This window comes from Gigantopelta aegis, chromosome 3, assembly GCF_016097555.1.
Source record: "Gigantopelta aegis isolate Gae_Host chromosome 3, Gae_host_genome, whole genome shotgun sequence".
NCBI classification, from domain to species: domain Eukaryota; kingdom Metazoa; phylum Mollusca; class Gastropoda; order Neomphalida; family Peltospiridae; genus Gigantopelta; species Gigantopelta aegis.
The window spans coordinates 20395225-20405488 of NC_054701.1; the positions used below are offsets into that span (position 1 = coordinate 20395225).

General features: G+C 38.2%; 1 protein-coding gene across 1 annotated transcript; it reads right to left on the reverse strand.

Annotated features, from left to right (window-relative positions):
• Window positions 1-2: 2 nt before the first annotated feature.
• Window positions 3-9819, reverse strand: LOC121367670 (60S acidic ribosomal protein P2-like). Its single transcript, XM_041491980.1, has 4 exons — window positions 9794-9819; window positions 8719-8914; window positions 3393-3482; window positions 3-2154 (listed from the first exon to the last, which is right to left on the reverse strand). Exons 2-4 carry the CDS (start codon window positions 8888-8890, stop codon window positions 2090-2092), a joined length of 327 nt encoding a protein of 108 aa, XP_041347914.1. The 5' UTR covers window positions 8891-8914; window positions 9794-9819; the 3' UTR covers window positions 3-2089.
• Between the last annotated feature and the right edge of the window lie 445 nt (window positions 9820-10264).

Consider the following 10264-nt stretch of genomic DNA (forward strand, 5'->3'; position numbering starts at 1 on the left):
GTAGAGTTGCTATAAAGTGTTCCTACTGGCGGTAGCTACTGGGATTTAATCTATTAGCTCTGTAGAGCTCGTACTGAGAGCCTGTGGTTCAAACCCCTACAGTGGAGATTGATTTTTCTGTTACATTTGTATCAAATTCGTGCCAGATGCACATGGCCAGTGTCTACGAGTGTTTTAAGAGTTGAATTTGGTGCATCATGTTGATTTGCATAGATGTTTCAGATTAGTGGGTTGTCGCCCCTGAGTTTGGTGTTTGCTCAGATCACCCGTCTTCAACTCGTTTTATGAGTGATGTTTAATGAGTAACTTGCTTTGCTTGATTCTTGTTTACCCACTTTTTCTTTTTTTTTCCCCTACGGAAATTTGATATTAAATTTGTGTAGGCACTTTTAGTCCTCCCTGTAACACCAGCATGTCCGATCCTTAAGTGGTTGGGCCTATGTTATACTATATTCAAGCGACATTGGCGCATTTCATTTGTCAATCTGTATACGCATGCATAAATACATAAACGTACATACATACAAATACATTTTTCATAATTCTAAACGTGCACGCATGCATTATACACATGCGCACACCGTAATTCGTAAAATTCCAGTAAATGGGTTGAGTCAGGAATGGAAATTCTCGGATCACTTGTTTTCCTCGCATTTTAATGGTCCTTTCCTCCAAAGGATTTTAACCTAGGATTTCAAGAATTTGCGGGACCCATCTAGATTAAGTCTTTTTTTTTTCTTCTTTTTTTTTTTTTTTTTTTTTTTTATTATACAGTTCACCAATTCCCAACCCTGTTGAGTGGATTCTATTCATTCCTTCATTGTAAATTGGCCCTACGCTCAAAAAGATTGAATGAAGTGTTATTAAGCCTATTTATGGAATATATATATTCAATGCAGTTTCAGTACAGAACTCTTGTATATTAATTTCGAAAACTCGGAACTATTTCCTCGTCCCTTCAAGATCGAGTTTTTTTTTTTTTCTTCTTTTTTTTTGTTTATATATATATATATATACACGTGGCCAATGTTTTTTTTAGCAATTTGGTAAATGTTCTTAAATAAAATAAAACTGACTTACAAAATAAAATCAGACACTGGTACAACGTCATGGTGGGCGGAAATCCATGACGTCGGACAAAACGTCATTTTTATCATTCATGGGAACCTGAATGATCAGCATTACAGTGACGAAGCCCACACAAGTTGTCATTCCGTTCATACAGCAGCATCCAGGCGTTTCGTTTCAACAGGACGATGCACGCCAGCATTCAGCCAGACTAACGACTGGACTTACTCGGAGGTATAGGCCTAATATTGAGACACTAAACTGATCGCCTGACTTGTTTCCTATTGTACAGGTATGGGACTTGTTGGGTCGTAGGGTGCGAGAGACCCATGCGCATATTCGCAATGTCCACAGCCTAAACATGTTTTAACTCTTGAAAGGATCTCGATCACTATTCCATATATCTACCTTCTCATTACAAGCATGGGCGACGTATCGTTGTTAACATGCAATACTCAAGGTGCCGATACGGGTTACTGACAATTTTCAGATGTTCGTGTGTGGACCCCCAAGCACCATTCGACGACGTGACCGTCACACATTTCATTTTGTATTGAAAATCTCTCGTTATTTATACTGACAAATGATGCCTCAATTAAATCCAGTGACTGGTTTTATTTTGTAAGTCGTGAGTTTTCTTTGATTTAAGCACATTTACCTAACTGCTAAACTTTTCTTAGCTAAGTATACACACACAGACGGATTACGGACAAATGGAATTTGCGTCATATCTTAACTTCTGTGGGTCCTGGCCAAATGTATCGTTCACCATGCGTAAACTGTGGATAACAGTAACAATAAAACAATAGGATTTAGATATCTTTAATTTTTCTTTCTTTCTTTTTTCTTTTCTTTTCTTTCTTTTTAAATGTTGAACTTTTATGTACTGTAATTTTGACTTGTACGCCATCCTGGAATGAGACCAACCCTACAAAGTAAAGCATCCCCATCTTCCCCCCTATTCTTGAACAACACGAGGGCACAGATACCATACCACTGACATATTCTCCACTAGCACGTGCTACCCGAATATATCCGCAAAGAAAGCTTCGTTGATGTCGTCGTCGTCTTCTGGCGTTACCTCACCTATAATAAAACAGTGACATTTTATATATAAACATTCATCACACGTCTTGTACATGGCTAATATATACGCACTAGCGTAGGGGCTCCCATTTCTGTAGAGGGGCAGGCTGATTTTTGCCCGCGTCTCAAAGGAAAGGTAAGGAAATGTTTTATTTAACGACGCACTCGACATATTTTATTTACGGTTATATGGCGTCGGACATATGGTTAAGGACCACAGATATTGAGGAAGGGCTGCTCTTTTTCGATTAGCAGCAAGGGATCTTTTATATACACGATCCCATACAGGATAGCACATACCACGGCCTTTGATATACCAGTCGTGGTGCACTGGCTGGAGCGAAAAATAGCCTAATGGGTGCCCGCGTCTCAATGACGTTTATTCACATTAGCATTACAACCAAACGGCAACGTATATAGGGTCCCAGACGAATCATTACGTGTTTTTACATAAAGGGGCGGAATTTAGCTCAGTCGGTTGAGTGCTCGCCCGGGGTTCTTGTGTTACAGGATCGAACCACCTCAGTGGATTGTTTTTTCTCATTCCAACCAGTGCACTGGTCAAAGACCGAGGTATGTGCTTTCCTGTCTGTGGGAAAGTGCATATAAAAAGATCTCTTGCTCCATTAGGAAAAATGTAGCGGGTTTCCTCTGATGACTACGAGTCAGAATTACTAAATGTTTGACATCCAATAGCCGATGATTAATTAATCAATGTGCTCCAGTGGTGTCGTTAAACAAAACAAAACCGCCTGCACTGGCATGCAAGGGAGCACCAGCAGTCCAACCGTAGCCGGTAACAGGCGGAGGGTGGTTTGGTGCTATGGAATTTGGATTGTCCCGTAGTTAAGCCAAAGAGAATGGGTGCGCATTTTGATGAAGGAGTTTAGATGCAATATGGAACGGTCGGTCTAAATGTAAACGTAGGGAGCTACATGTAGCTTTAGACTTAGTAGGCCGAGTAGGTCGTTAATTAGACCTATGTGGTGCTGACGTCTCCCTAGGTTTCCCAAAGTTTAGATCGACGTGCCCTTTTAGTTATAATGCTATGATTATTTCTTCTTTTTTCTTTTTTTTTTTTCTTTTTTTTTTTAAACAAATAAATAATGTTTTGTTTTTGGTTTTTTTACATCGTACCTAGATAAAAAGACTACTAGGTGTTTAGAATTTAGTACATTATTTATAATTTTAGTAATGAGGAAGTATAAACCGACAGTCACGATTCTCAATGCACTGACCATTGTTTTCTTTCTTGTTTCCATCGACAACGACATGCTGAATCGGCGTGGTGTGTCCCTGTAGTGTCGCCGTGACAAGTCGCTCGGCACCTGCCTCACACAAATCAAGAAAAGTTAAATTTAACATCATTTAGGATGATTTTAGTTCATCAAATGAGATAGTTTAAAGGCGCAGACCCTAGTTTTAGCCCGAGAAAATGGACACTAAGTTTGGTTAATTGACAAACCTTAACATATCTGGATAAAGTTATAATAGAGTGAAACGAGAGTATGTGACGTTTAAACGGGAATATAACAACGAATAGATTAGTTTGGCTCGATAACAGTTACTTCTCAGACGAACGTGCGTTTTTAGAATTATGAAAAAATTATTTCGGGGTATTCCAAAAACCTGAATGACCAGAAACATTTCCGTTGTACTAAAATGAATATAATCTAAACAATAGTTTCTAATTTTAATTACAAAAACTGCTCTAATAGTGAGAAATACGTCTTTAAGAGTGCATCATTAAATAAAACATTTCCTTCCATCCTTCTTAGTGTTTAAAAACTAGTGTCACTTTAAAGCAAGAATGTTTAGAGGGTTGGAAATAAAATAAGTGTTAAAACATGCTAGCGTTAGGAATAGAAACAATGTATTATGTACACGAATAGGACAGCATATAATATGTTAACATATTGGCCTGCTTTAGTTCATAAATCACTGCAACATCTAAGGTGCATATTAAGGCGTACGGGCTTCTGATATTGGGATTACTGTCAAACAAGTTCAAGTTTAAGTTCATTATTTGCCTGAGTTTTACAACTCGTCAGCTGAATACATAACATAAATAAAACAACACACACGCACGCACACACGTGCGCGCGCGCGTATACATACTCTATATACAAAATGCACTTGTGCAAAACAATGGTGGGTGTAGTTTATATATACTCATGGACAAATAAAGTAATATAAGTTACATTTATTACATTAACTATCTTCCTGCATTAACCGATCTCTAATTGTATTAGCTTGCATTAAGTATTTTCCTAGGTCATTCAATTTCTTATTGTTACCAGTGGTTAATAACTGTATAAAATGTTAAACACTTGGCCGCTTTAATACATTTTTATAGATTTACAGCGCAAATCTTTGTATTGTGGACACTAATATAAAGTGATAGTCATCTTCTATAACATTAGCATTACACAGAGTACATATATTGTTTATGATCTTCCGATGTTTCGATACCTGCCAGATTTTACATTTAACTTATGTAATGGAGAATGTACGAGGAGGTGTAGATTCGTGAAAAATATTCACGATCCTCTACGGGGCTCGTCAATTATTTTTCATGAATCTACACTTCCGAATGCATTCTCCAACTTAATCCATTATTAATTAAAAACAATTATGTGACTGCTAAATTAACTTATCTTTGATCTTTTAAAATACAAATATTGGTTAAAATGGCAAAGAATAGTTTTGTAATACAAAACTAATTACCCAAAATGGCAGGATCCTTTCGGACCTAACCTGAACGATTCAGTCAAGAAAACCTCAGCAGTGGATAGCTGGCATGAAGCGTGATGCACGTGCTAAACATGTAACCTATTTCCGATTTAGTTTCCGACAATCTTCGTTGTGTTGGTCCAGAATACATTACTATCAGCTTTATAAGACTTAATTACATAGGGTTTTTTTCGTGTTGCACATGCTTGGTCTCGTGGGCTAAAGCGTTGTATTTGTTTACAATGTACAAGTTCTGTATGTAGTGGATTCGAATCCTGGACCTGAACAGTAGTGTGATGTCACAGGTGTGGATTAAAAGCGCATATTCTAACCTTACATATTTCTTTTATATAATGCGTTTCTATTGGCAATCTTAAATATGATTGTAATCTAAATTTATGTAATAAATATTGATATAAAAGTCCTTTAAGCGTTGTTATTGTATTGCTGTAACATAATTGCTTAAAACTATCTAATATCCTTTCTTTGATTATAATGTAGATACTGTTGTCAACATACGATACATTCCAAATATAGTTTAATCCAAATGAATACAGTTCCTGCCAAACGGCTATAAAGGGAAAGTTTGTTTTGTTTAACGACATCACTAGAGCACATTGATTTATTAATCATCGGCTATTGGATGTCAGATATTTGGTTATTCTGACATAGTCTTAGAGAGGAAATCCGCTAAATTGTTTCATCAGTAGCAAGGGATCTTTTATATGCACCATCCCACAGACAGAATAGCACATACCACGGCATTTGATATACCAGTCGTGGTGCACTGGCTGAAACAAGAAATAGCCCAATAGGCCCACCGACGAGGATCGATCCCAGGCCGACCGCGCATCAAGCGGACGCTTTACCACTGGGCTGCGTCACGCCTCGGCTATAAAGGAATGAAAACGAATCACTGCGCATTTTTACATGAATTACAACTAATATTGCTGGTAGAATGATGGAAATACATTTTACCCGAATATCTCTATTGTTTTTGCCTTAATTTGAGGATTTCCTCCAGCACTATAGGGGCAGTTGAGTACAACCCCACCCCCTGCCCCCTGTCTCGTACGCTTATGCATTTAGGTACAAAAAAACAACAACCCTCCACCATTCACCCAATTTCTACGTCCGATTCGGACTATGGAACGTATTTCAATAAAAGGTGGTGGAGAGAAATCCCTATAAAATTTCAATAAAATCAATCCAAACCGTTTGACATCCAATAGCCGATGATTAAATAATCAATGTGTCCTAATGGTGTAGTTAAACAAAACAAACTTTAACTTTCCTGTTCAGTTATTTCTTGTTCCAGCCAGTGCTCAACAACTAATGTAACAAAGGCACGTGGTAAGCCTTTGTATTATTCTGTCTGTGGTACCGTATGGTGCAAATATAAACGTTATCTTGCTGCTAATCTAAAATAGTAGTCCATTTGAGCAGCAGTGGGTTTCCTTTGTGGTCCTTAGGCCTAACCATGTCCGACGCTCTTAGGCCTAACCATATCCTATGTCCGACGCTCTTGGGCCTAACCATATCCTTTGTCCGACGCTCTTGGGCCTAACCATATCCTATGTCCGACGCTCTTAGGCCTAACCATATCCTATGTCCGACGCTCTTAGGCCTAACCATATCCTTTGTCCGACGCTCTTAGGCCTAACCATATCCTATGTCCGACGCTCTTAGGCCTAACCATATCCTTTGTCCGACGCTCTTAGGTCTAACCAGCAGGGGCCTAGTTTCCATATACAAAGGTACCCAGCTGCGTACCACCTGAGACAATCTAATTAAAATTAGCTCCACTATTACATGTGGATCCAACAGCAGCCCGTTGGAGTTCATGTACAGTTGACCTTTCATTCGTCTAATCAAAACATTACTTGCAAAATCATGCCAGTGATTTGAGTGCGAGTGCGAATAATATTTACATGCTCATATACCACTAGAGTTTCGAGCATGTCCGTCCCGGGGCCTGTCTCTGGATAGCCAGGGGCTTGTCCCGGGACAGACAAAAAATTAAGCGGACAATTTTGAAATTTACATCCAAAAATTAAATAGTGGGCCTTTAAAATTTTGATGCGCATCTCTAATTAATATAATTAATAAAGAAAATCCTACTCATTAAATTTGGTCGCTAAATTAGATCGCGTGGTCAAAAAGAAATTAGATAAGATCGGTGGCCTGACTCGGGATGGGGGGTATTGTTGAAAATGGGCAGAATTTTGAAAATAGCAATTAGTAAAAAAAGTTAATAGAATTTTTAAAAAAAAGAAGAAAAGACTGCTCGGTCGAATATTTATATAATTTGGAGCATTTTAGAAGGACAGTCTAAAAATAAATAACAGAAAGAAGAGAGGATCGGACTATTTAATAATATTTTTTAAAAAAGAAAAGAAAAGTAATTTCGACAAACTTTTGAACGAAGGTCTAAAAGTTTTTAAAGTCCGATCTATATGTCCACGTGAGTGGCCTCGTTAAGGCCGTTAGGGTGCACAGCTTGTATGGACGAGATGGGTTGCATCCCATCAAGAAAACCCCTAGATTGACAGTCAATAGACGTTGAAGGTGTAGTGCTGTGCTGAAATACAGATCTTGAGAAGCCGGATCCGTCTGAACGAGAGAGAGAGAATCAGACTAGGGCCCGATTCCGGAGGATACGAGATGGTATCACAATAAAACAAAGTAAAGTCTAGAAAAGAGTAGTAGGGGCCGACCCCGCTTCCTATTTCTTCATAGAGTGAGGCGGTTAATCTTCCAGTGCTGTTAGGACAGGCTCGGACATGTAGAGACTAAACGCGAACAACCGTGGCGTTCTGCAGAGTGGCCGTCATACGAGTCACGAAAAAACAAGTCAACATAGTCAGACGGAGAAATGACGTGGAGGCGAGGAATCTCGCTAAAAAAGAATCCAACCTGGTGGTGCAGACTGTCGAAACGAGAAGCGTTCCAGCGTTCAATCAGTTCCAATGGCCGCATACATCCCAGTAGAAAACTTCGTTTCGCTGATAAAAACAACAAAGTGAAGTATCCCCAAGTCGAGCCGCGAAAGAACGTGCAGTGTGCACAAGCGAAACAAACACGTCTTACCGCGAGGAGCTCCAGACTGGGAATGCAGTGATTTGAAAAGAATTTGAAAACATTCGGGATTATGCCGAGGGTATACGAAATAATTCGGGTGAATTACGAAGTATGCCGGAAACTAATTGCAATATAAAATTTTATATAAAATTCGTTTCAAGACGAAAAAATAAACCGTGATGGTATAGCCATAAAATCTGTTTATACTAGTATACAATCCAAAGTTTATTACTGTACTTCCCCCTCCCTGTTTTTTCAATGTTGAAATAGACCAACAAGTTCGCCTATTGCATAAATAGTCTCGCCCGATATTTTTAGAATTTGTATGCTCCCGAATAACGCTATAAAAGGCGAAGTGTAATTGGTCGATATTTAAATTGTTATTTATAGATGAAATGTCACCTGGACATGGGAGTCCACGCAATGCTGTTAGATCTACTGGCAGACCCAGTAGAGCTAATTTTAATCAGATTGCATCTAAGATTACAATTTTTTTTTTTAAATTAAAATAAATATATGATGTAAATGCGTGTATTCTCTATGCTAATAGCGTTTTATTCCATCGCCGAAAACCGAAAAAGTCTGCGTATCACCCGAAAGTTAGGCCCCTGCTAACCATATCCTATGTCCGACGCCATATAACCGTAAAATAAGTGTGTGTGTGTGTGTGTGTGTGTGTGTGTGTATGTGTGTGTGTTGTTAAATAACATCTGTCTTTCTCTCTTTTCTTTCTTTCCTACGCAAACCCACCTTCTTCTATTAGCTCGGCGATGTTCTTGCCTTTCAGTTGTCTGATGACGAACATCAGGCGGTCTTCGTCAACGTCAACTGCAACGCTACCAAGAATGGTCTTTATATCGTCAGCAGTCGGGTTGGCTTTCCCGCCAAGAACTGACAGAATATAGGCTGCCACATAACGCATGCTCTTTCTTCTTGTATACAATTACTGTTAAGAGGAACAAATAAACAAACACAAATGACACATTCAAGAGGAAAAAGCAAAAAAGCAAAAAAGAAAGAAAGAACAAAACAGAAACATCTGAAACGTTTTCATTATTCAATTTAATTTTGTTAAATTAAGTTATAGTAGTGGCGATGCGATTGGAAATTTCTAACATTTAATTGTTTATGTAGTAGGTGCCTAAAAGTACTAATCAAAATTAAAACCATAAAAACGTGTCAGTATTATCATGACCTGTTACGGTATTCAAACAACCGGTACAAAAAATGACAATAAATGACCTGTTATAGATAGAAATATGAGATACATTTACAATTTCACTGCAAAACATGTAATTTGAAACAGACTATAACACCCAGGTTAATACTGATTACACCTGAGACCACCACTCTGCTTAGGTTGGGTACTTGTGATTTCACCTGTCCGGTGTAATCTGTATCTACCTGGGTGTTATAGTCTGTTTCAAATTACATATGTTTTGCAGTGAAATTGTAAATCTCTCATATATTTCTATCTATAAGAGGTAATTTATTGTCATTTTTTGTACCAGTTGTTTGAATACCGTAACAGGTCATGATAATACTGACACATTTTTCTGGTTTTTATCCCAGGGATTTTCGTAATTGATATATAAGACTAGAAAATCACATGGGTTTAATTTTGATTAGTACTTTAATAATATTTGGCCTATTTAAAAAAACAACAACAAAACAACAACAAACAAACAAACCAAACCAACCCCCCCCCCAAAAAAAAAAACCCCACACACACAAAAAAACACCCCACCCAAACAAACAAACAAAACACCCCAAACATTCACACAGTTAACAGAACAAAAATGTATTGTTTTAAAATGTACTTTACCTTATTCTAATATGTATTTTTAAGCGTCGGATTGAATATATATAGATCGGTGTGTTCACTTATTGCTGAATAAAATATTTGTCTATTTATATATACACCGGTTTATATGGGCTACATTATAAACTTTGCACAACACTTGTGCAATCGACATTAGCGATATCTGAAATGGGCACCGTGGCTGGGGGGGGGGGGGGGGATCAGAAGCAAGATTTTTATACTTTATTTTTATAGATGGGTAGGGGTTGGGGGGGAGGTGGTCTAGACATGCTTCCCCAGAAAACGTATCGAACCCCGAACCCCACCCCCTGCACCTAGATAATAATAAAGAAATTGTTATTCGTATACGCATTGTGAATAATAAACTGAAGTTAAGTATATACATTTCTTAATTATAGTACTCTAAATGGATATTGTATTGGTCGAACGCACCTTTGCGTGTCCATCCAACACATTTCCCGCCAGGACGTAACC

Coding starts and splice junctions, on each gene's coding strand:
- LOC121367670 (XM_041491980.1), bottom strand. CDS start 8,890: ATGCGTTATGTGGCAGCCTATATTCTGTCAGTTCTTGGCGGGAAAGCC. Junction 3,483..8,718: donor CGCCGAGCTAATAGAAGAAG/GTGGGTTTGCGT, acceptor TGTGTGAGGCAG/GTGCCGAGCGACTTGTCACG. Junction 2,155..3,392: donor AAACAAGAAAGAAAACAATG/GTCAGTGCATTG, acceptor GTTTTATTATAG/GTGAGGTAACGCCAGAAGAC.